General features: G+C 43.7%; 2 protein-coding genes across 2 annotated transcripts in view; both read right to left on the minus strand.

Moving 5' to 3' along the window:
* Positions 1-56: 56 nt before the first annotated feature.
* On the minus strand, positions 57-8,321 carry LOC104469065 (probable glutamate receptor). The gene is made up of 11 exons (XM_010083409.1): positions 8,250-8,321; positions 6,964-7,071; positions 5,790-5,821; positions 5,427-5,486; positions 4,461-4,640; positions 3,387-3,613; positions 2,959-3,056; positions 2,568-2,785; positions 1,777-2,002; positions 926-1,173; positions 57-373 (listed from the first exon to the last, which is right to left on the minus strand). Exons 2-11 carry the CDS (start codon positions 7,034-7,036, stop codon positions 272-274), a joined length of 1,464 nt encoding a protein of 487 aa, XP_010081711.1. The 5' UTR covers positions 7,037-7,071; positions 8,250-8,321; the 3' UTR covers positions 57-271.
* The window catches only part of PLCH2 (phospholipase C, eta 2), a 37,890-nt gene continuing 19,446 nt past the window's right edge, over positions 7,680-26,123 (minus strand). The window contains exons 19-26 of the mRNA XM_010083411.1: positions 25,820-25,966; positions 24,641-24,720; positions 18,673-19,732; positions 13,989-15,309; positions 13,661-13,868; positions 13,156-13,188; positions 8,250-8,363; positions 7,680-7,724 (exon numbers count right to left, since the gene is read on the minus strand). Coding sequence (XP_010081713.1) covers positions 7,680-7,724; positions 8,250-8,363; positions 13,156-13,188; positions 13,661-13,868; positions 13,989-15,309; positions 18,673-19,732; positions 24,641-24,720; positions 25,820-25,966 — 3,008 coding nt within the window. The remainder of the gene's footprint in view (positions 7,725-8,249; positions 8,364-13,155; positions 13,189-13,660; positions 13,869-13,988; positions 15,310-18,672; positions 19,733-24,640; positions 24,721-25,819; positions 25,967-26,123) is intronic.

The raw sequence follows: 26,123 nt of genomic DNA on the forward strand, positions 1-26,123 counted from the left end.
TGGCCCTCTCAACTTCATTTTACCAAGTTGTTAACCTCCCTTATTTTCAGCAGTTACACTCTTATCCCTTACCAATTTCAATTCTTCCAAGCCACGTAATATTCTCCTGTATCCAGCTCCACCACCCATCCAGAAACGCTCTGTGTGTGTTTGTAATTAGAGAACTAACACTCTAGACTTGCAGAAAAACATTTTTCTACAGTGCTGTAGTTCCTATGAAATCTATATGGTATAAACCTAATATGTGCCCATTCCATAAGCAAAAAAATTCTTAAGCGTTAGCTCTCCCTGAAGTCTCCTGGCTTTGTCTTGTCTTTTCTTTTATACGTAGACGAGTGCACATTTCTTCTGTGAAAACGGAGCAACAAGATTTCTGAAAAACAAAAGCGGGAGGGAGAGCATGGGGTGAGTAGTTCTGTGTCGCAGAATCCACCTTGTCAGCATGCACACCCCAGCTGTTGGGACGGACGGAGAACAGCAGCACCGATGTGCGCAGGCAGCTGCTGGTGCAGTTTCATTTACTTGTGTTTTCCTGCTTGTCAAGTACCTAAGAGTAGCCAGACTTCGGAATAAACTTGTTACTGATGAGTTACTGTCCTCTGTACACACTCGGCCTGTTGGAATGCAGCTGGGCTGCCTCAGAATTAACAGTAAATGTTTCTACTGAATATTTTTGGGAGAAGGGGGAGCTATTTTATTGTTCTTACCCTGTTCAGGCTACAAAACTATTGCACAGCCCAAGTGATGACATTTCAGAGCTTTAAACAGTAAATACCCAGCACATCCTCCCCCCTCACCCCACTACAAAAGCAGGGTCACTGTGGAAATCCAGCACTGCGCACAGCGGAGCTCCGGTCCCGAGCTCGTCCGTGCTGAACAGAGGGGATACAGGGAGGTGGGACAGGAAATAAGGACCATCCCTCACCTTTGCGTGTCCAGCGGCGTGTCTGCTCTTGTTGGAGAGCTCCACCACCGCCGCGATCACTCCCAGCGCGAGGCCGATGGCCAGGGTGAGGAAGAGCCCCCCCAGCGCCTGGGGCTGCAGCGGGCTCCACCTGTCCCTGCTCTTGTGGAGGCAGCTGGACTCCCACCACTTGTTACGCAGGTAGTCGAGGTCACCTGATTCGCGCAGCTTGAGGACAGCGATGGAGAGCTTCTTGGTCCACGGGGATGCTGGCAGCAGAGGAATGAAAGAGAGAGAAGAGTTTGGGAGAGAGCACAGCCACTCTGACATTTGTAAGCGATCTGCTGCTACGCTCCCAGGCAGGGCCAGCTGGGTGCCGCGTCCCAATGTTCAGGTGGTTGGTCTGCAGCAGAACGCTACGCGAGCCAAGGGCTTTTCTTGGATAACAAGTCCTGTCCTCTCCAGAGAGGACTATAGTACTTGCAGAACAGTGAGAGTGAAGGTACTTTGAGAAATACAAGCAGTCGTGCTCCACAAGAGAGCAAACTGTCACCCTGCAAACTACCCAGGGAGCTCTGCTTCACCGGGACCAACACAAAACCAAACGAACCCCACAGGAACCAGTGACACCCCTGGGAGTTGGATGGTTTTGCACAGTACAGTTCAGAGTGAGTGCTAGTGATAATTCATCTGCAGAATGAAGACATTGCATAGCAGGGCTGCCAATTTCCTCGCACCAGATGATGAGTGTTAATGCAGAAAACGTGTGCAAAGGTCAGGCCCGGGCTGTGCCAGGCTTTTGTCTGTCTCCTACTGCAAACCCATGAAATCCCAGTGGAGAAGTGGGACAGACGTGGAGCACCGTGACTAACCCTGGGTGGTGGCGATGCCGTATCCTCTGGCTCCGATCACTTCGGGGGCCCTGATCAGGTTGCAGTGCCTGGCAGCTGCGAGGTCCTGAGAGATCGATTCCCCAATGAAGGCGTAGTTCGATTCCAACACGCGCTGGACTGCTTCCTGGTAGGTTTTGACTAAAACGTGGTCTCGTCTCTTGTCCATATATTCATAGATCATCTGATGGATGGGATTCTTGGAGTTCTGCAGCCCAAAAATCCAAGTGTCAAGTGTAAAACAGTCATCTGAAAAACTCTGCGTATATATGGAATGGTTGCAGAACAATTTGGAGAATAAGAACACGTAAACCCCTGCCCTTTGAGCCCTCTCTACTGACAACAAGCATGTAGCTAGCACAGATCTCTTCTCATCACAGTGTTAAAGGGATAGAAGTGTTAAATATTTCCTACCCACCCTCCCCTCAAAAACAACCTTTGCAGGCCTCCAGCTAATGTATCCAGAAATTTCCTACATCGGTCCTCGTGTTCAAGGTACACAAGCATAACCCCTGACAACTAGCACTGCTTTCTTTAAAAAGAATACACGATAAAAGTATAGTGCTCTGCATGCTTTTCTCTCTGAGAAAAGGTGGAAGAAGAGATGAACCAAACACCAGGTACCCATCATGTATTTGAGGTTTTACAGGAAAACTGATGGAGGCCACAGCAACGAGGGTGGTGCAAGGACGTATAGGCATGAGCGAGACCACTTGTCCCCAGCTCAGCAGTTCTACGGCACACGTGTACGTGCACAATTTGATTCTCTGCACCTTGAAGAAGTAGAAAGTGGAGGAGCCGTCCAGTGTCCCAAACTCAAGCTTTCTTTGCTTCACAAGATCTTCAAAGGTCTGGATGGGGAGCTGCTCGCTGCCGGAGCTCAGCAGAGCGGTGAAGTTGGCGATGTAGGCAGCCAGCAAGGCGATGGTGAACAGCCACCAGACAGCAGCGACGACCCGCACAGAGAGCGCTTTGGGCCGAGGGGTGACACCTGCACAACCAGAGGGGACAATAAGACTTACGGGAGGTGATGTACATGAGAGCCAGAGAGCTTCAGATCTATGAACACAGCAGTGCTACAGACCGATGAGAGCCGGATGTACAATCAGCGTAAAACCCCCGTAATGCTCCCAGAGCCGCTTTGCTGCAGCCCTCCCCGCTCACCTTGCAGCGCCAGTGCTCCTGCTCCAAACCAGAGGCTGTTTAAGAAGGTGAAGTGGTTCTCTTCGTTCTTTGGCTCGTTCCATTCGCAGGGGCTCAGCCTGTGGGAAAATGACAGGATAAACCCAGACATTCAGGGGGAAAAAATATAAAGAGATGAAAGGGAGAAAGAAGAGCTGAAGTACAAACACAATCATCAGCAGCCCTGGGTAATCCATGTCAAGAGACCTGGTGCTCTTCACTGGGAGGTCCTACTCTTAATGCTGTCTTAACCTGACACGACTCAAGCTTTGTTAGCCCTGGTTCTGGATCTGCACAGAAGGTTCCTCACAGCAAAATGCACCCTGGTGTTTTCTTTGAAACCAAGATCTCTTCGTAGCTGAGAAAGCAGTTGAGTTGGACAAAATCTGTGAAACAAATTCAATTTATACCTGGCAACGAGGAAGAGGCAGAAGCACGTCAGCACATAAGCGAATAAGAAGCCGGTCCAGGTCTCCTTGCTGAACGGGGCCAGGAAGTGGAAGAACGACATCTCCTGAGCCATGGTGTCTTTTCGAAGCAAGATTCCAATCCCAGTCTGCAGAAATGGCGTGGTAAAGGAGACCACCTCCTCCCTTGCTGACGTGACTGTCAGCGGAGCCACTGCAATGTCTGCTTCCTGTGAGATGGAGATAAAAACCCATCAACCATCCAGCCTGCCTGAAGATTTCTCTCACTCCAATAGAATTCTCCCCAGGCTGAGGGGGCAGATATCGACACGGCAAATCACTTCTCTGTGTCAACAGGCAGCTCTCATCTTAGACTGTGAGCCCCAAGAAACAGGACAGGTTCCCTTTTGCGCTGTTCATAGTGGGGTGCTGGCTGGTATCTGGGGCTTCTGGTTTCCTCCTGCAGCATCACACGCACAGGCTGTGCGCCATGAACCACACTGGGGTTTTTTTTACCAAAACCAGAAGGAACGTTCCTTTCTTGTTCTGGCTGCAGCATCTACCTGACTGACAGCCGGACACAGCAGCGAGTTCAGAGGAGCACGGGAGGTTTAATTCAAATGTTACCAACAGCTGACAGAACGCTCGCCACAGGGGAAGGCACATGCTGGGGTAAGATGGGCATTCAAGCAGCTCCTAGAAGAGTCTAAGGGATTACCATCCTGAAAGGGACAGGTTTCACCTAGTGGTCAAGTTCAAGGTAAGTTTTCCTGATGTCTGTAAGTCTTTCAGACTGCAAAGAAACACTAGGTAGAACTGAACAAGCCAAGCGCTGCACCAGGAGCGCTGTGTTGTAACAATGATTTCCTGCTATGGCCATTGTCTCCTTGCTCCTTAGTTTCCATATTTGCAGGACAGACCCAACTAGAAGCCTTGCTATCCCTTAGCTCCACACAACAGGCAGAATGGCTCCAAGTTGTTCAGTCCCTGAGCAAATGCTGATGAAGTCCAAGAGCTGCTAGCACTGCTCTTTCCTTCTAGAGCTGCAGTTCTTCAAAATTATACATTGGAAATTACCTGTCTCAAAATCTCGCCGATCATCCCTGTCCAGTTCCCACTGGAAGAGACGGCACCGTACTGCCCGTCTCCCACCACCTTCACCTTGTAGCTGAAGTGCAGCATCGCAGCCAGTGCTTTCAGCAGGTCAATGCAGTATCCCTCCAGCTCTGCATTTCTCACCATGACATAAGGATCTTCCTGCGTATTGAGGGAAAATACACAATTACACATTCCCAGAGTCTGCAGTGCAACTGATTAGGAATTAAACCATTTGTTTGCAAACCCTCCCCAAAGACCTTTATCCACACTAGAGGAGGGACAACATTTCCAAACTTGAAAGATACTCACTGGAGTCTTGTGCCACCACTAGTCACAGACTGCAGCTGCAGCAGGACAGCAGCATTCTGCAAACCACGTGTACCACAGGAATAACTGATAATCTCAGTCCAAAAGCCCAAATACATTTCCTTTGTCCCATCAAAGCATCAGATGAGGTTCACATGCTGGTGCAGCGTCTGACATCAGAATCAGAAAATCTACTGTGCAGCTTCTGAAGAGTCCTGCTTGTCCGCCGCTTGTGGCGAGGCATGTGGTTTGGGGGGTTTTTTTAATAGCTTGTTTTTAATCCCTGCACGTGTGTGATCTATACATATTTCCACTCCAGGACAGACACAATTTACAGCTAAAATGACAACACTTAGATGTAGCTAAACAGAGTGAGGAGGCCTGGCTGTCATCACAGGGCAATCGTTTCCAGAATTGTGTGCCCAGTCCACTCTGGGGGCTGACTTTGATGACCCTTGAATCCTCCCACTGCAAACCACAGACAGCTTGCAGCTCTACACCACTGAGCCAGCGCTCCAGGAACACTGTCTGTGATGAAGAGGGATATCAGTGTCAACGACAGCCCGAAAAAGCATCTGCAAATACATGGGTGGAAAAACAAAGGCAAAGTATACTTCCAGTGTTGTGTCACTGCCTTACCAGGATTGTTGTGACAGTCAAAGTTGGAAGACCCTTTTCTGTTCCCCTTGAGTCAGCGCCCTGCAAATCAAACAAATGAAGAAATAATTGAATTTCAAAGTCCCAGACCCAAGTTTAAATTCTATAAGCCATGCGGACAGGGCTATAGGCAGATTCCTCCCTGGGACATAACTGAATTTTGAATTCTGGACAAAAGGTTGAGTAGAAAAACCATAGACACACAGGCAGACTTAGAAATGGCCATCGCTAGCCATGAAGAGTACATTTAAAATACTAACTCTTCACAGATTAAAAGCCCTGCACGCTATAACCACATCTACTTCTGGATGTAAAATGCAAGACCTTCTGCACCAAGGAACTTACCTTGCTCACAGCATCAGCATTCCTTATAGCTCCTGAAAAAAACCAACAACAAAATCAACCTCTTGCAGGGCTTATATTTCCATCTCCTTAAAGGTGAAGTTTTATACACTCATTTCATGACGCACTTTTTCTAGAATGTGCACAGCATTGCTCCCTGGAATCAAAGGATTCACAGTGCAAAAGCCAAAAATCCCTCAAGATAAACCAAAAAATTTAGGGTGTTTTCACTCTTCCAGGCAAAAGCTGTGAGTTTCTCATTAAATATAACAAGATATTCATTCATTATGTATTATTCATGCTTCAGTTTTGCATTTTCTGGCCCTGTGCTGAACTCTACATTATTGTAAAACAAAACCTGTTTTTTCCCTCTCCACTACAGTTCTCCGTGGGAGCTGGAAATGTTCACAAAAGAGTTCTCTTGTCTCCCTTTAAAACTCATTAAAGCCAGTAAAAGCTTTTTGAGGCTCCTTTTTGAAGACCTGCTATGGTTTCTTGGAAGAAGACAGTCTGTACTGAGGGCTTCAGCCCCCCACAGTGCCGCTGGATGCAGCTGTTCAAACCCCCATTGTAAGAACTCCTCAAAGGACCGTAAGTAATCAGCTTGCAGCACTAACTCCAAGTTCATTGCAGTGACACTTCTCGAAAGCCAAGTCCTCATTGTGAGAATCCTTTGTGAGTGTCTACAGAAACATAAGACAAAGAAAAGCAGCTCATCCCTCCACTTCAGCTCCCCAAAGGCCAGTGGCTGCAGGAAGTGACTGTGGCTGCAGAAACCAGCCTCGTCCTTCCCCCTTCCGCCCTGAGCATGCCCAGCCTTCTGATGGGAGACAGCTCCCAGCGAAAAACCTTGCAGTGCTGTTACGAACTAGCCAGGACACCCAGGCACCCTTTTCCTAAGACTTGTTCATCTTCCCCGATCTCTGTCACCTGATTTACAACGAGAGCAGCACAGACACTGAGGAACAGCACCCATAACATGCTAAAGTCACAATCACAAGCTCTAACAGCAAGGTCGGCCCTGGTGATGTCTTAAAAAACATTTAGAAAGCAAATTCTTAGATTAAGACAAAATCCAGTGAGAACTAGCAGTTAAAGAATGAAAGAATTAACACTCTGCAAAGAAGAACAAAACCAGCTTTGGATGCAGCCAGCATTTTTGGATCATTTTTCTCACCTGTCTGGCTTGATTCTCTCAGGAGCAGCATGGTTGTCATCACACAGAGCGTGAAGGGAAGACCTTTGTCCATGGGAGCAGCACTATCTACTCTCTAAAGGAAACTTCCTGCTAGAGATGAAATGCAAGCAGTTAAAGCTGGGTTTATGGTTCCTCATTGCTGGGTTAAAATCAGCACGTCCTGGATTTTCTGCACCTCATTCTGAAGAGTCCCCATTCAAACAAAGGTCTCCAGGTGAAAACACGGTCACTTCTGAGACCAGCCATACCAAATGCTACAGAAAAGATTCTGGTGAACCCTTCCCTGCAGCAAAAAGGGGGTGACAAACCTGCAAGGTGGATTTATCCAGTGGTGGTTGTGCTGCTTCTCTTCCAGCCAGCTCTCCACAAAGGAGAGGTGTGCCACAACCAGTGTGGGGGCTGTGGGGAGGCAGCTGCGGGTGTGGGCAGGGACTGGGAGATGCACACACCCGTGTGTCACAGGGAGAGGGAAGCAAGGGAAGCAGCTAAGGTGAACTGCTCCTGAGCACCAGGCACTAAATGGTAAGAAAACTTACGATTTAGGAGACTATGTAGGCAAAAAAATCCTACCTATGGTATTACTTACTTCTGACTGATGCTCAGAAAAGACTGGCTCCAGTCAGTCTTACCTCACCAACTCCTACAGAATTTTCCCCAAACCTGCTCTAATCAGAGCTGGTCATATATTGCTCACATCACCTTGAAAAGAAAGAGTTGTTAACATACTGGCTGCTCACTGTCTAAAAGAACAAACAGAGTGTAAATATGTGCAAAAAATTTTTTTGCAAAAGCTAATACACTTCCCTAGCTCTAATTTAGTACTGGAGTTGCTTAAGGACAAACGGGATCAGTCAGACAGAGAATTACGGGAAGGCAGAGGGGTTTAGTACCTCCCAGTGTGTAAAGAGTTCCTTAGATCCTGCTTAAATTAACCCTTGCAATACCCATTCACCATCTACCCAAGGAAGTTCTACCAGGTTCTCCCATGCTGGCCTTACAGTAAAACAAAGGATTTAAAAAGTTACTTTGCTAGAATCAGCTCTTACTCCTCAGAGGGTTTTCTGTCTTTCAAAATGTAAAATAAAAGAAAGACAACATTACTCCTCAACCAGTCTTCTGTCTGCAGGGCTGGAGGAAGGCATTAAAAGAGCAGTGGGAGAGACTAATGACTGCCAGCTAGGAAGGAGACAGCCTGTGGCACCCAGGCTTTGACCCTTGTCACCTGGAACACGAACAGCAGGGATGGAAGGCAGGGTCGCACTTACAGCAATTTCCGCGGCCTCTCCTCGCTCCGTTTGTCTGATGGGTACCAGCAGGAGCAACGCGATGCACAGGCACCATGAGACCGCTGGAGCACTGAAGGCTCCCAGGCACTCACACTGTTATACAGAGAAAAGAGAGGGAGGAGCCAGGCGAAGGGTCTGCGGAAGGTGCCAGCTCCTACCACAGGCTCTGGGGGCACCTCGGCGTTTGGGAAAGAGAGGAGGAGACTGCACCAGACAATGTTTGGAAGCAGTTTAGTCCAGCAGCTGAATACTACATTGAGACTTAGAAAATAGTATTCCTGGCCTGTGAAAGCTCGCTCTCTTTGGAACAGTGTCCTATCGAGCTGTGACCATCTCTCCTGTCTATCGATCGTGGAAGCTGCTCAAGACTGTCTCCACTCTGTGACTGCCCCAGGAGATCAGCTGGGGATTCACGTACAACACCAAAAAACCCCCAAACCAGTACATACCTCTAGTATGTCTCTGCAATGCTTAGACAGCTCAAGGAAGGCCTGAGCTTCAAGGTGAGCCGTTAAATCCCTCTCTGGGTTGAACAGTTGTGTGAAATACACCGGCACAGAAGTGAAATTCCTGTCCCCTTCATCCTTCCATCTACTAGCCTCACTCCAAAAAGCGAGCTAAAGGACAGCCCTGCCAAGTGGCTGACTCTGCAGGGCCAGGTCATTTACAAACACACCCATCGAGGCATGGTAATGACAAAGAGGCGCCTTCCCAGGAATTCAGCAGTCGGCTGTTGCAGTGTGTCCTGCAGGGGAGCTGGAACCTGTCCACACTTAAGAAACAACAGTTCACTCCCTACTCGACTGTAAGCACTGTTCAAGATGGAAAACCCTCCAGCAGCTTGCACATCTTGGCCTTCTTCTCTAAACTTTTTCTATACATGCCACTAAATCAATTATTAAACACCAACACAGCTCGCCTTCTGCAGAGTCAGAAATCGCTTACATTTCAATTAAAAATGCTCCGAAGACTGCATTTGGTGAAGCTTGCCCTGACAGAGTCCAAGGGCTTGACTTACAGCTCACTGCAATTAAGGAGAGTCCTTAGATCACTTTTAATGCACTTCAGACCCCAGATGGTGTAAATCATTCTCAAAATATTCATTATACCCAAATGCTAAGATATGTTATAAACTATCATTACATGCTCTCTATCGGACAAAACAGAAGAAGAATCCGGAAAGATCTGTTCACCTTGGATCTCTCTCCGAGGCTTTGACATGTTTACAGGTTCATTTCCAGGTGCTTCCTTTGGTAGTTTGGATGGGATTTGTTCTTCACATTCTCACCTGAAAGCTATGCCCTAGAGATTGTGGCAAAGGGCTGCATGTAGGGGGAAGTTAGCAAAAATCAGACACACTGAGGTTTCCAGCTGCTTTTCATGAATCTTTTCTAGGCTTTAATAAGATGCACATTCTGGCAGGTGATTCCTCACAGGGGGCAGCTATGGAGGGCTGATAAGCTCAACCACAAGCTGCTGAAAGCATCTCAGCACAGACAAAATCAGGTTTGAAAGATGCAATCAAATATTCACCTTTGAGGTTCTGAAACATGAAGTTGGAGGAATACAGACCATAAATCCCAGGTCTGACCATGTATAGTACACTGCTGACATTTGGAAACTTTGGATTTCTCATCTTACAGTTTAGTGAACTGAAAAACACATACAAGGCGCCACAGGAAGGGCTCTGAACAAGGGAATATACTTGCTGTCTCTGTACAAGCCAGCAGGAACAGACACAAAATGGGCTTTCTCCAGGCAGTGTTGCTGATTTGATTGATGGCTGAGATCCAGCCAAGGAAGTGTTCTCACACGTTAGCAGAACCCCCCTGCCCACGCTGCCGTTCTCTCTCTAGCCTCATTCAGCAGTTTAATTTTCAGACCTCCACTATTGTTCTAGGTCATGCCCAAGCAATGGGAAAAATCATATTAAAACAGAGTTGCTAAGAGAATTTTGCTTAAGGTTTTGGAGGGGCTTTTTTTAAGAAAACAAAACTAAACTAAAACAACCAAAACCAAAAAGAGATATGCACGTGAGAATCTGATTGTGATACCGTCATCAGCATGAATCTTCCCATTTGTAAATCAAGCAGTATAAAATTGGAAATTGAATTAATTATTTATTGTATCATCATCATGGGAGTTCGTCCTCAGAGCAAAATGAGAATTTCAAGCACCTCAGTAGCTTTTCAGTCAGTCACTGACCTTCGTGAAGAACAATGATTTCAGCTGCCTTTCTGAATTCCTTCAGCCCTGCAGCCAGGCACAGTCCCATGGCACGCCACCCTGAGGGAAGCACACAAACAATCATTGCAATTAGCAATCATTGCAATTAGCAATCATTGCATATTAGAAAGCGCCTCTGGCTTACATATGGATGCCTCCTATGGATTCCCCAGTCTGTTGTACTACAGGTGTTCCATTCTGGGGAAAATTTGCAGCTACTATATAGCAAGCAACTTCTTAATAAGTTTTTGCTACTCAGCAGTGTAGGTACCATGAAATAAACTCCATTCATAGGAAAAAAATTGAGACATTGTTAATGCTCTTATGCAGTGTAACAAAGCCAGCTGTAAAGGTCGTGACTATTAATTTGGAGCAGGAGGGCAAAATTCACATGTACCCTAGTAAGTTAAGTCCAGATGCAGTTTTTTAAAAATTTGAACAAAGATCAACATTTTGAAGTGCTACAGGATTCTGCCTTCTGTGGGGTGCATTAATTTAACAAGTATTGGTTAATCAATTAAAGATAAAAATAATCTGATTGTGAAACTTGGTCTTTGAAAAGACACAAATAAGCCTTTTAAACATTCATTTTGTCAAGCTGTCAAGCTGCATGTACTTTCTTCCTTTAAAGATAAAAAAGCAGCAACTCCCTACAGCTTTTCAGTCCAAAACTGAAGTATTACAGAGTGACTTTTCGTCTACGGAATGTTAATGAAATTTGCTTTGTGTTAAGACAAATGTGAGACTAATCTTGGCAGATCCCACATTCCGCTGCTGATTTACCTTTTTGTCCTTCAGAGACTGCAGAGATACTGGAGGGTTACTTCAGTGCATGTTCCAAACCTTTGCTGCACAAACCTCAAGGGTCTCTCGTCCAAACGATGAAGTCAAGCAATGAAGATCTGAGCCAGGACAGAAAACTGAGAGAATATTTTTAGACAAAACATACTGAAGACCATTTGAAAAGATTTAATCTGAGAATTTAACCCCTCCCAGCCCCTAGCTCCATGGCATGATGATATCATTAGCTATAGTTATCCTTACTTTTTGGTATCTCGGAGTTTAAATGCTTGTGGCCAAATGATTCTAAAATTAGAAACCAAGAACTCCTTTCTAACCCCACAATCCACAAGGAAGCTGATGACCCTCCCAGGAGAGAGGATGAACTCAGTAAGATGCACTTTCACTCTGCACTTCGCCGGGACAGGAAGAGAAGAGAAATTTTTCATTATGACAGGTGAAGAGCAAATTTTTGCTTCATTGTTTCCAGACAGACTAAACCACCTCAGTGATGAAACAGGGCGATCTGTCTTACTTGGAGAGCTGTAACAGAATCAATTAGGTCCTTGGATTATATCTGTCTGGCTACTAATTACAGCGGTTCTCCTAAAATTTTCATCTACGCAGCCAACACTGGCTGTCAAACAGAGACACCCTTTGGAACAATCTGTGTGCTGCGTATCACACAACTGACGCCAGTCTCTACCGATACTTGCATGCGTTTTGGTGGACCTGAGAAAGTTTGAGCTGGATCTGAAATGGCTACCACGCTGAAAAAAGAGTAAAATTAAATGTTGTCCTCTAAGGACTTCTTAAAACAAGGCAGATAGAATTCACCATTTTGTGTACCACAAACTTCTAGACAGCACAGAAAAAGTCAGCTAAAGAGTCAACAGCGGGAAGGTTAAATATGTTTATTTTAGTAGTGTAAGGTGGTTTTACAAACAACTTTTTAGATTTTGCAATATACACAAAAGAATCATTACAAACAAAAGCAAAATATGCTCTCAATAATAGGGACTCTATGCAGCCTGAAATAAAATTAAACCTCTGTTTCTCTTTAAAATGCATCTCTGTAAACATTCTTCTCCATCACTGATAAAATGTACATCTATAATAAGTGACATAAGAAATGGGGAGGGGGGGACAACATCCCTAGAAAAAAAAGTAAAAAAAAAAATAGGGAGGAAAAATTATTATTCTGTTTAAGTTGTTATTTAATTCTAGATATGCTCATCTAAAAAAATTAAATATATCTTTCTTTTAAAACATATCATTGAAAATTTTGCATGGCAGTGCAATACAGAAATAGTAAAATTCATCCAAAAAGTGCTATGTACAGCAGCATTGTTAAAATACCATAAGGAAGGGACGGTGCGTTTTCAAGAAAGGACTAGCATGCTTTTCAGCCATTTCTGAATTAAGGTCAGAAGATCTTTCCTGTCTATTTTTAGTAATTCCCTTCTCTCCCGTCTCATTCCCACAGGTTATGTTTTGAGACAAGGAGCAGTCACAGTTCAGTTTAAGTGCGTGCCATATGTACATATATGTGCAGACATGTATTTGCATAACACAGATGTGTATATATATTTATATATATAAACAAGCTTGGTTTAAAAAAGCATTGCTTTGGAACATAGTGAGAGCTCTTCAAAGAGTGAGACCATATGGATTTCCACTGAAATAAGCAGGTCCACGATGGAAGATGGACTTTATCTACCACATAATTAATTCATGAAACAATTACACTGCAATTTTGACTATTTACCAGAGAAGACACCCTCAGAGGCCTCAAACTCTTCCAAAAAATAGAACAGGGAGCATGATTTGAAATCCAGCCTCTTTTCATGGATCCACAATTTGTAAGAACAAAATTTACCTTAGCTGTTGTTAACATCACATAGATGTTTACCTATTACAAGAAGAAATCACCGAAATTAGTAAAGAACATAAGATTTGCACAGAGCAAACTACAAATGCAAAGAAGTGGTCACAACAAAGAATGCCAAGTTTGAGGCTGGGAAAAGTATAAAAAAAAAATGAGGTTGGATCATTAGGACTGTAAAAATACAAGTCTCCAATTTCACCTGATTGCTCTATTTCCACAAACTGCGTTTCCACAAACTGCTCACCTATTCTTTTGGGGTTATGATATTAAATACCCTTACCATCACGGGAAGGCCAGGAAGCACTAAGCCATATGAGGATATTTTGTGCCTCTCAGGTCACACGTTTTGTTTTGACAGGAATGTAAACATTGCCTTACTCAGTGCTGCCCAGAATTACAGTTTCAGCATAAAGAAGACTTCTGTGTCAGCGTTATAATCAGTTTGGTTCTTAGGCTGGGATGTAAACACAGCAGGAGAAGCTATATCCATACAAACGGCTTTTGCAACGCTGCAGGCTCCCTCGGGATTTCCTCTCTCCTCGATGGGACTCCCCCCGAGCTGGCCCAGGCTTTGCAGCCGCTGTCTCTCCTGAGCTTGCTTGGCCCTGTTGGCAATGTACCGCACCCTGCTCTGGCTGCGAGACGAAGACCTGCGAAGGAGTCCCAGGCTCTCCCCTTCCTCTTCAGATTCAGTCGGATCGAGACTGATAGGGGAAGTGATATGATTTTCCTGCTAAAATGCCGTCAGCTTCTTCAGCTGCTCAGTCAATTCATCCTGGGATTTGACCGAGGATCTCAGGCCTGAAGAGCGCCGCTGCTCCCGCATTGATCGAGTGACAAAACTCCTGCTGATGCTACGGTATTTGCTTTCAAAAGTGCACACAATGTCATCAGAGGTAAGGTCTCCAAGACTCTTGGATTTTGCCTGGTTATTCCCAACCATATCCTGTGCTTTGGATTTGTTAGAAGACTGTCTGAGACTTTCTATGTACAGCCTGCTCCAGGTGTGCCGTCTAGGAATGGATGAGAATGCATCTTGAGGGCTCCTGGCAAGAGGACGGGGGCACAACTCATCCGCTGGCAGCTGGCCAGACACCAGGTTGGGATTGGATTTGCTCTTGCTCACCATTGGCATCTCATTACCAGACGTTGTAGCAGACCGTGGGCGCATACCCTTTCTTACGGCAAGGGGCTCAAAATTCTCGTGATGGATGCCAAGATCTGGGAGGCTTTTGCGAGCTAGATTGGGTAGAGAGAGATCTATCACAGTGTCGTTGGAGGACATGCTGGAAGAGGAAGACATGCTGTCACGATGATTGCTGCAATCTAGCTTGCTCCAGATCCGGTCGTTAACAGTGGCATCGAAGTATACTTCTGCTGCTGGAGACAGGCTACTTGGAATTTTTATTAAGGCTGAGGAGTCTGACATCTTCAGTCCTTCACCCTTTGACCTTCTCACCAACATGTAAGAGCTCGTCTGAGAAACAGAAACAGGCAGAGCCTGTGCAGCGTGGGATTTCTGTAAAGTGTCTGGAGGCAAAGTCGTATTTGTGCTGTTAGCCCCGTTGTTTTGCTGCAGTTGAACAGCTGCTGCACCAAGTTTTTGGCCTTTGGATTCAACGGTGCTTTTCACGTCTGTTAATACCCGACCCTGTTGATCATTTTGCTTCTGGCAGTTTTCAATAGGTTGGCCAGCAGCCTTACCTGCTGCTGCTGCCAGCCGGGCTTTTTGAGGATGCGCTGCCAATCCACACTGATCTCCAGCTTTACTGCATGCCTGTGTCCAACCGTTTTCTTCTTTGAGACATCCTGCCATGCTCGGCCTCTCGTTTTCTTGGACTGCTAAACTTGTGTCAGCTGCTCTGGTGACTACCTGCATTTGGCCTTCTGCAGCCAGATTTGTTCTTTGTTCTCTAGTGAGCTGAGATTCTTGAGGGTGGTTGGATGTGCTGCCTGCCTCTGATCGAGATTTGGTGGAATGATCAGAGACAGACCCTTCCTCAGAATCGCTGTAAGGAGTAACGGGTAGAGGGAAGAAAAGGCTGGCATGATGGTTTTCATTGGCAATAACAGGCTCTTCAGTGATCGTTTCGAGGCTGCATAAAGAAGTGACTGACCTCTGCATGGAGAAACGGCAGACATCTACTTGGGGGACATGAAAAGACAAGAAAAAGAAAGAAACAAGAAAAACAGAGATACAGGGTTAATTAGCTGCTACAAATTGCAGTTTAGCTGAATCATTCTTTATGTGTTATCATTCTGGTTTTAAGGTAGTAGTTGCATATACTAATAATGATTTTTAAAATAACTTATTACTTCAAACGCTTGGCTCAAGGCAGCAAAGATTTCTGCTTGTTTAGTTTTAGGTGCCCCAAAGCCCTGTTGCTTTCAAAAAAACTCAGTCCATGCAGAGTAGCACAATAATACTTTTCTGATTGTCTGATTCAAACAACAGCTGTACCCATCAACATCTGTGTCCTTGTATCCCCTCTCATAAACTAAATTTTATTCCTCTGCCATCCAGCACCACTTGAATTGCTCTTTTCCTTCCTTCCAGCACCCAAACATGTCAGCATATCAGAACATAATCAGACCACACATAATAACGAGAACACCACTGCCGAACCAGCAGATATGATCCCAATGACTAATTACTCAGAAGAGAAGCCACATAGGACTTCTGGAGTATTATAAATTATCTGTATGCATACAATGGAATGTAGTCAAAATGCCTTTTTAAAACCAAACAAAAAATTTAAAGGCTAACTTTTTTTTTTCCTAAAAAAGTTTGTAATTTTTTTTTCAAAAAACTATACAAACACATGGCTCACGAAGACCAGGCTGACAGTACAATCCTGAAGAATCACTACAGCTGCCAACTACCCAAAGAAGATGCTCCATCCATCTGCAATGTTTATACCCTGTACCCTCAGAGCAAAGCAATCATGCCAAAAAGACGGTTTCCCACATCTCCAGACCACGGTGCAAACATGCATTCAAGAACTAGCAAAGCACCACAAAGCCAGACAACCACCTCCGGAATCCAGGAGCAGATAATTATAAGGCAGGAAACACAAAAACCAGGACTACAGGCAACAGGGTGCTTGAATGAGTGATGCTCAGTAGACAGTTACCTTTGACTTGCTTGTCCTTTCAGTTCTTAACTAGAGAGAGAGAGCGTGCATGTAGAATAATAGGACAGAACAGAGGAAAAATCCAGTTAATGTAGGGAAGGCAGGTGCAGATAACGGGATAAATTAGTGCTGAGGGAGGGAAGGGAAACAGACAGAAATATTCACACATTTTGTAGGATCCTAAGAATTTCTGACCAACCAGAGCACTCAATGGAATCCATAAATGGATGAATATTAAGTCATTATTTTGTCATAGAAGAATAAAAGGTAATTTTTGCTATTATTCAAGAAAAGCACTCTCTGCTGGACTGGGGAATGGAAGCTAACCTCTTCTTCTCCAAAGCCCTTCCCTAATGCTATGCAAAAAAATAATCTGCATTCCCAAAAACTGCCAAGGTGATATTGGCCTTTCCTTTCAGCACCAGGATTTCCTATCCAGCGAAGTGACAAGAAGCTTAACAATGGGGACAGCTGCTCAATGGCCTGTGTGACATGAGTTGGGAGTGTTAGAAGGGAAGAAGGCACACGTGCCCATAAGCAAACGCCACCTTTCACAGCACAGCAGACTTTCCAGTGTCTGGAGGAGTATCGGGAGGAGTCCAGAGCTGATCAGACTAAAGAGCTCTCCTTCTCCTCATGCAGGCTGGGCCATCAAAGCAAAATACTGGAAGCTGTAATGCTGTTGCCCTAAAGCGGACAACTAGAGACTATAGTTTCCTGTCTCATCCTTGTGGCACTTCCCATTAACATAATGCTAATTATGAAATGCGGCCATATTAGGCTAACCTTACTGGTTTCCTTGGTTTCTTGGCCCAAGGCGCTAAAATAGCAGGATGGGGAAAGCGTGCTGTTTGTGCAAACATCGTGTTTGTCCCTGGACCATCAGCATCCAGTCCAAGAGACCGTTTCACCATTTTAAAGGTTTGCTGATTCCATGCTTGAGAAGTCAGATGGATTTAATCAAATTTCAAGCATATCACAATATTTATTTAGTGACTTGGGGGGCTGGCGGGGGAGCTGGCACTGATAATGGGAAACGGTTTCGTATGTCACACTACTCAGAGCTTATGAAAAGCCTAACGCCAATAATTTAGGCATAGAAAGAGTTCTGCTGCTTTGGATTAATTTCAGGTCACGGGAACTGGCAAACTTCTTCCCTCCCCCTCCCATTGTCCTGGTATTTTCCTAAAAGCTCAAAGCAGATATTGGAAAAATGATGTAAAAAAGAATTTTTAAAAAAAAGAGAAATAAAGAGAAATTGTAGACACACAACCAGATTATATTGAACAAACAAATAGATATTTTAAGTTGCTGTATGAGGCTCTCAGAGATGCCCACTGTAGGTGGACAGTCAGAATCTGTTACTAAAATCTCCCCTCCTCTTCCTTCCCTTCCAAATCAGGAGGAAAAAAAGCCAGCTTCCTTCTTAATATATATACCTTGGTTGCCTCTGCTCCTATTTTCCATCTTTACAAATGTACACTTCATGAGTAAAGATACAGCCACGTGATCCCAGGGACCACATGCATACTCCTGGTTTGAAACACCTACAAAATGCTGCAGTTTAAGCAGCTTTCCTTTAAATGGACACATTTTATTTTGCAATTGGGAAATGCCACCAGTCCACCTAGCTTGCCTGATGTCAAGTAACATCAGGTCACATACCTTGCTTCTTTACATTATGCAACTGTGCCCTCAGGTCACACTCAAATCATATACGTAACATTAAGCACATCTGTAAATATTTGCATACTGGAGATTTATACCTTTAGGACCAGAATGGTCTGCTGTGTTCATACGGTGTGATCTCCTGAACAGCCCAGACCAGACAATTCCATCCAGTAATCCCTGAACTGACGGCAGTAATTTTGCCAGTCCCTTGCGGAAGGAACTGCTTTTATTGTTAGCACAGTGCACATCAGACATCAGTTCTGATGTGGTTATCCCTCAGTGAAACACAAATACTGATAATGGAAATATTGTTTGATAATATGGGTTTCCCATATTCAGTCTTTACTTAATGCTCTGGTTTGGATCTTAAAATTTACTTAGTATCATACCACATTCACTGAAAAACCCCAAGGAAACAAAAAACCCTGAACAACCAACCCAAACACTGATGGACTACTGACAGTTCTACTACTGCAGATGGTTAGCTAGGCATGGAAAGGACTAATCTAAACCAGACACATCTAGGAAAAAAAATAAAATAAAAATATTTATGCAGACTTTTTTTCTGTCATTGCCAAAAATAAAGAAAAAGAGCTCTTGATAGCAAAACAACATACAGGAGCTTCTAAATAAAGATGCTATGCAGAAGCTGAGACAATGGTGTGATCTAAGGTGGAGAAGGGTGAAGAAAATCTGGTCTTACCAGTAAAGAATATAGGGGATTTACTTCGAATTTCCTCCAATTTTTGAACGAACAAGGCATTCATTTCCCTCTGTAGGGTGCCCACTTGCCTTCGAGAAGTTTCAGAACAGCGCTTGGGGAATTCTGGGCTTCCAAGGCTTTCTAGACTGCTGGAGTTGGAGGATATAGAGCCATTGCTGGCTGCAACCAAGTTGACAGTGCTTCCGTACTTGCCACCTGATTGGCACTGCCACCGCTGCCGAGAATGAGCCTTTATTCCATGACATTTTGATTCAACATTTTTCTTCCCTGGGGTCACAAAAGACTGGGTGCTTCTTGTTAGATCATCGGCAGTTCCAGAGCTGCTGCAAGGCTGCAAATCTGATTGCCGCCTGGGCTGACCGTTAGCACCCCAGTTTTTTAGCTCTAAGCTCTCTTCTCCAGTTATACTGCTATACTGATCGTGGTGACGTATATCTTTAGCAATAGGCCTGGTAGGATGGTCACTCCACTTGCATTCTAGATCTGGGCTTTCTTTGGAACCAATCATGCATTTCATGCAATTGGTGGCCACTCCAATCCTACCAGAGCTGTTGATGGCACAGCGTGCAAAGACGCTTTGCTTCTCGCTCTGGTGCTCCTGAAGCCGGACCCTGCTAGATCTCTGTATGGGTTCACTGAAAGCAGCACCCCCTCGAGCACAACTTTGGCTTTTGGCTTTACGAAAACTATGGGCCTTACCTTTCAACCCCTTGCCATGTGCCTCCCCACTGGCACCATCTCTGGGAGCTGGTGACAGGGAAGCACCTTCTGGCTCTTGCTCAAAGCGAGGCTGGGAGGCGGCTTCCACATCACAGTCTTCACCGGCCCCTTCAGAGCTGTTGTCTTTTGTGTCAATAGCAATTTCAGGAAAGCCCTTCTTGTTCTTCTTCTGGCTTTTGGTGGGTGCACTAGCTGTCCGTCTCAAGATATGACTGCTAAAGGAATGTTTGCGATGGAGCTGACCAGCAGCATGACTGTCCAGAGAGGCCTGCTTTGGATTTCTGACAAACAGGCCTTTTAGACCTAGAGCTTGTTTGGCCTGGAAAATTAAAACAAAAAAGAAAAAAAGTCCTTAATAGAAATGCAAATCTCTTCCCTTGGGCACAGGAACTCACGTACAAACGATCAGTTCACATAGGCACGCGTATACAGAGTCTGCTGCCATATTCCTACCATCAGCATGAGAACTAACCAGAAATAAGACAGAGATTAGAAATCCAAAAAATCGGTAATAGCAGCCTTGCAAAATTTCACTTCTTTTTTGCTCAACTATGTTTTTAGATAAAATTTTCCAACCAGGTATCTCTCTCTATTTCTCAGAATTTTCTTACTAGCATATAGCTGCTTACAACATAAACATAAGCATTAGCTATTGAAAAGAAAAAGTTAAAAAAAAAAGGAAATATTTCAGTCTACAAGGATCTCATTCTGAAACCTGAAGAGTTCCTTTGTGTGCTAAAAGCCACAAAGCTGGAGGTGTTCATAATGCCACACATTTCAGACTCTTTAAGACTGAAGTCAAAGTGCTTCCTTTTTAGCCATACACCTTCCTGGGGTTTTGTTGTTTGGTTTTGGTTTTGTCTTTTCAAACACAAAGCTTTGTGAGGTATGGGCCAGTTTCCCAACACAATGTGCACATGTAAAACACTGATGTATGTTTTCAGCACTGAAAAAACACACTATAAACAAGCGAAGTTAGTCAGGGTGATAACACAGTACTTATTTAAGCATTAAACATATATATTCGCAATCATAAATCTCCCACCATCATACAACTGATTCACACTTCAGTGAAACAGAGTTCCAGCATTCCTGTGAGCATTCCGGTTGTACTTGCCAGCTTTTAAAGCCATAGGCTGATGCCTGATAAAGAGGATGCTGCTTTTGCTCAGTTCTTAGAGCCTCCTACACATAAATCACTTTGAGCAGAGAAGGAGATGCTTCCCTTCTCAGCTACTTCTCCTGATTTGTTCCCTTGATTTCCCGGTTAGATCAGACTCTCTTTAGTAGCTGTAGCAAAAAGAATGAATAACAACAGAGTACATAAGCCTGTGATGGAAATGCATCGTCAGAAACCCACGATAAGATCTGATCAGCACCCATGCTTGTTGGCACTTGCTGTCAGTTCGGTTTTTACCTGTGACAGCATGTGAGGTCACTTTTCTGCAGTGCCAAACAATGGCACAGAAATGTCTAATTTAAATTACAACGGTCTATCTTTCACCCCTCTCCTGGTTTCAGCTGAGACAGAGTAACCAGGACAACCCCCAAATTTTTGGGTGCATGCTCACGCATTTCAAATTTTGCTTTGTAGGATTTAATGGACAGACATGAGCTGCGCTGTACAGTAAGCCTGGGTTAAAAGCTGCTTTTATTCACAGGTGTTCTGCACAATCTGGTACATGGGATCAAGGTTTGTCAGACACCAAGCCCAGTGAAAACATTCAGAATATTATTTATATAATTGACTGAAATTGAGTTACACATGCCAAGATCCAGGTGTGAGGAGATTATTAAAGAGACCCAAAATGGCCTTTAAAAGAGTATACTGGATACAATAGAGAAGGTAGGGAAATCAATTTGATTTTTCCCATACAAGGCAGAGAAAATGTAATTTAAATATTAATAAACCTTCTGTGAGAGCCAGACTATTGAACAGTCGGCTTGGTTCACCGTGGATTCACTTGCACTAGAAAGCTTCAAAATGAGATGATGCATTTGTTAAGGAGGGAAGGGAAAAAAGCATTCCGCTCCAATTCAGACAAGTTGGCAAGTACATGAATTTATTGCTAAAAAATCAGACAATACAAATATTTGCAAAACCCAGAAAAAATCGTCATACATACACACACACAAATAATATCCAAGAAAAATAAAATAAAAGCACTGATGGAGCGGGTGACAGGCAGTGCAGGGCCCCGGGCATCATTCTGGCTTATTTGATGCATCTCTGTTAAGGTAGCCACTATTGCTTGAATCAACAGAGTGATTCAAGAACCCAAAGACAAATTTGGTTAACTTAGGAAAAAAAAAAAAAAGTTGAAAAAAAGGGGGGGGGAAAAAAAAAAAAAGGAGAGCCATTTTGACGGAGATCCAGAACATGCGCTTTCACCTTCTAGTGCAGCTTTTGCAGGGGTTTTTAATTCTTTAAAGCAGACTGGAAAAACAGCACAAGAGGCTTTCCCACAATTTAGCAAACAATTCACTGTTAATGTTCTTTTCCATGTGAAAGAAGTGGTTTGAAGAGGGTACAGAAGGATTTTTATCCTGGATCTGCTTCATATATGGAAGGCTCTCTGGCTGATCAATGACCCAACAGACCTGACCAAGTCAAATGTCACCATTCAGGTTACATGAGTTGAAGAGCTTCAAAATGCTAATAAGGAAACATTGACGCTAATGAAGCAACTGGTTAGAGGCATGCAGGTGTGTGGTGGTGGTCACTACACCTCCCTGAGGCAGGAGGGGGTACCTTCAAGGCGTCTAAAAATGCTCTGCTTCTAAAAGTAGACTTTTTTGACATAGAGAAGCCCACTGAAATCACAAACAGACAGAGTAAAGGCAAAATAACAGTGAGGGAGGATCTCAGAGATACGCACATCTAGAAAACCACAAGAAATTTTGCAATACATGAATAGACTACAAAAGAGACAGACAAAAAACCAGCGTCTCCAGGAAATAGTGCAATCAAGAAAGAGATTTTGGTTAAACACAAGTTAAGGTGGAAAAAAAAAAAAATAAAATCAAAGACTCTGCTTTAATAATATCAAGCTACTGAGAGAGAGGGATATGTAAATTTAGAAAAAAGCTCCAAAAGGTTAATGCTTGCATTAGGATATCTAGATTAATAAAGCCTGGGTAAAACCAGGCTGATAACTGGTGATTTTGCTGCCCAAGAGTGAAAGAGAGTGGAAACAGAGAAATAATTCTAGTTTTAACAGAACTCTGTTAACTGGAAAAATCAAAGCAGAACATGACTCAGAGAGACCAAAACAGAAAGGGCTGTGTAATATTTGTTGCATATTTTCAGTAGTTTTTATTAGAAACTATAAATTTAGAACCACCCCCACATACAAGCTTTCCTTACAAGTCCTTGTATTTTAATCACGTCAGTGAACAGCACCAGCATCTTAAAAGCAGCAAACCCAAAGAGACTGCAACAATAATGAGAAGCAATACGGGATGTCTAGTAGACTTAGAACATGAAAAGGGAATAAAGCAATCAAAAAAACCAAATCAGTGCAGTAGATTGGAAGCTAGTGGATAAGGACAGGTAGGAGACACTGTGATACACAAGGGTCTTTCCGTTGTTTAAAACGCTTACCAAGAAAAGCTAATGTTCTCCAAATAGCTGCCACACTTTAAATGGGCATGTTGTCCGACTGCAAATTATAACTATCACGAGCCAGTTACTCATGAAGAAACCAATAGGAGCAAATAATTATGAAAGGCTAGGTAAAATAAGGATTAAAAGAGAGATAATGCCTTGCAACATTACCAGAGAGGATCTGAGGTGAAAACTCTTCAAACATTCACAAAGTTCCTACAGTTGGAAATTAATCACTGCTCATCTGTTGTGCTCAGACCAACACCAACCATCTCTCTCTCACCTGAAGCTTCTAAAGTCTCTTGCTCAATGGAGCTAAATTTGAACAGATTAATACTGCATCACAGGGAGTTTCAGGCAAGACTCCTGGCCCTGTCAGGATGACGCTAGACTTGCCTAGACGTTTTGCATTAGACATCAAATAAAAAACCAGGATCTGAGCTAAAATGTCTGAAGTGACATTCTTTCCAGAAGCAGCCCTTCTTCCTAAAAGAAGCTTTCCTGGGATTTCTCTCTGCTTCATCCCATAAAAGTTTTGATTAAAATCTTGCAGTTTAAGAAGCTATTTTCCTTTTTAAGAATTTACTTTAATTCCTCTTACGCGAACAGCACCACAGGCAAAGGCACGGGGAATTCCCAGCCTATTCAACGCCGCCTCCTGCTGTCACCATGCTGATGTGACAGCTTCCTGCTGCAGAAAGCTCAGCCTGTCATTGCGGGTGGATGTAAACTGGTTTTGAGATTCTCACCGCACTGTAAGACACTTGGCTACCTGAATTTCATTGAAATTAATAGCACAGAAGTATCTAAATCCAGTGCACTGCCAGGAAAGAAGCTATCTCCTTTTCAGCTGGCCTAGGATAAGTTTGAAGTTAGGGCTTTACTTTCAGCTTGGAGTTATTCATGTGAGTTTCCATATAGCACTCAGATAGTTGTGTTTTTCCTGCATGTGAAGCAAAGACACTCTTAATAACAGATAAGCAGAGAAAAAAGTCTGACAACTATTAGATGGATCATCTTTCCTCTGCACTTCAAGTGTTATTATGGAAAACCCCAAGCAAATAACCCTTAAGAATTTGATTACATTTAAAATGTGGAAGCATCAGGCAGACAGAGCCTTTATAAAATAAGCTTTGCAGGCAACAAGCGCTCACGGCTCATGTGTCTAACTTCTGTTCAGCAAGGTGCCCTTAGTGTACTGGACACAACTGCACTTATTTATGTAAATGTGTGCATGCTGCAATGAAACAACCTTCCCCTCTGGTTCTCTCCAAAAGGCACTGCAAGAATCTCTTTTTATACCTTTCCCTGTGATTTGCCTTTATCCCCATGTATATTCAGAAAGATCTCAGGCTACCACGACAGATGAAGTTTACTCTAGTTAACAAACGGCCCTGGGCCTTCACCTGCTGGGCTTCCCTAGCCCTGTGATTTGCCTTTATCTCCATGTATATTCAGGAAGATCTCAGGCTACCATGACAGCCGCAGAGATGAAGTTTACTCTAGTTAACAAATACATTAACCTGGGCCTTCACCTGCTGGGCTTCCCTAGCATGATACAAAATCCTGTCAGTTGCTTCACACATGCAAGCTGTGCCATACGACAGTGAAGACACTCACCTTACCACAGATGTCATTAATAGCCACGTGAACAAAGATGGATGCCTCTTCTATACCTTCCAGGTACACGTGTCGATAACCTGAAACAGAGCAAACAAAGCTGAGGAGTTGAAACACAGTAGAAAGAGCATCTTGTCTTTTGTAACCAGCAAAATAAATTAATTACTTTTTTTCCAATGCAATAAGCATCCAGGCTTGTACATCACCTAGCCACACTCAGTTATCCAAGAGTCACACCACTTCCAAACTTAACTCCCATTTCTTCTTGTCCCTTTTATTTCATAAAAAAGCCAACTCCTATTTTTGAGTTGAAATACAGTAGAAAGAGCATCTTGTCTTTTGTAACCAGCAAAATAAATTAATTACTTTTTTTCCAATGCAATAAGCATCCAGGCTTGTACATCACCTAGCCACACTCAGTTATCCAAGAGTCACACCACTTCCAAACTTAACTCCCATTTCTTCTTGTCCCTTTTATTTCATAAAAAAGCCAACTCCTATTTTTTCCCATGTCCATTATTGCTGCTGTCCATCCGTGACTTAAACTTGATTACATTCTCTCCTGGGGACTTACAGTCCATTATTAATACTGCAAACATTTCAACCAAGCTAATTTTATTGAGACTGGGTGTTTGCTTTCAATCTCAAACACAGGCTTTTTTCTTTACTTTGAAAGAGAAGAAAAATATACACAGAAGCAGCTTTAATGTGAAGGAAGACTGAATTGAAAACAGAAGTAGGAAACTGACAGCAAATGGCATTTAATAACCCATGATTAGAATAACTACCTGTTCTATACTAAACTGTTCCTGATAGTGATAAGGCCAATCAAAACTCTAGTGTCTTTCAAAAACTGTTGTGAAGAAAATGGAGGAAAAAGCAGTATGAGATAGCAGGAGTAAAGATTCTCTATGGTAGTCTTCCAAGCCCACAAGATTTAGCGATCCTGCTTAACGATCTTACCACTTTTTTGAAAACCTAGTCCCATAGAGTTAATGGATCTAGTCTTCATCATCATATGAGTCAGTAGTGGACCAAGGCAGAGAACTCAGGGTCCAAACTCTCGGTCTCTTGTTCTAACTGGAAATTTCTTCAGCAGATACACACACACACATTAATCCAGCATTTGCAGCCTCAGTCCTGGCCCACTGATTTGGGATGTCACAATTTCTGTCTTACCTGGCATCATACTGCTGAAAGCTATTGTCCTCTGTCCAATAAAGTCACGCCCAATTGGATCGTGATCCCACACAAGGAACCGAATCAGTGCAATCTCTGGCATGTGTACTGTGAACACCAGCGTTTCCTCCCACATGGGGTTAAAACCTCAAAATTAAGGAATCAGCTTTTAGATATTTTGTTCACAAGATGCAAGAAGAAAGAAGACAGCCTACCTAAGGAATCCCTAAACCGCAATGTCATTCTGGTTTTCCTGATAGTTCATTGTTCTTGGAAAATCCAGTACTCCCACTCACTTCAGCAG

Source organism: Pterocles gutturalis, unplaced genomic scaffold (genome assembly GCF_000699245.1).
Source record: "Pterocles gutturalis isolate BGI_N339 unplaced genomic scaffold, ASM69924v1 scaffold40315, whole genome shotgun sequence".
Taxonomy (NCBI): domain Eukaryota; kingdom Metazoa; phylum Chordata; class Aves; order Pterocliformes; family Pteroclidae; genus Pterocles; species Pterocles gutturalis.

What these genes read in the sequence shown, in the direction of transcription:
- LOC104469065 (XM_010083409.1), bottom strand. Translation starts at nt 7,036, where the DNA reads ATGGACAAAGGTCTTCCCTTCACGCTCTGTGTGATGACAACCATGCTG. An exon ending in ATGCTGATGCTGTGAGCAAG is followed by an intron (nt 5,487 to 5,789) that starts GTAAGTTCCTTG and finishes TTTGATTTGCAG; the next exon opens with GGCGCTGACTCAAGGGGAAC. An exon ending in AGGAGCACTGGCGCTGCAAG is followed by an intron (nt 2,786 to 2,958) that starts GTGAGCGGGGAG and finishes CTGGTTGTGCAG; the next exon opens with GTGTCACCCCTCGGCCCAAA.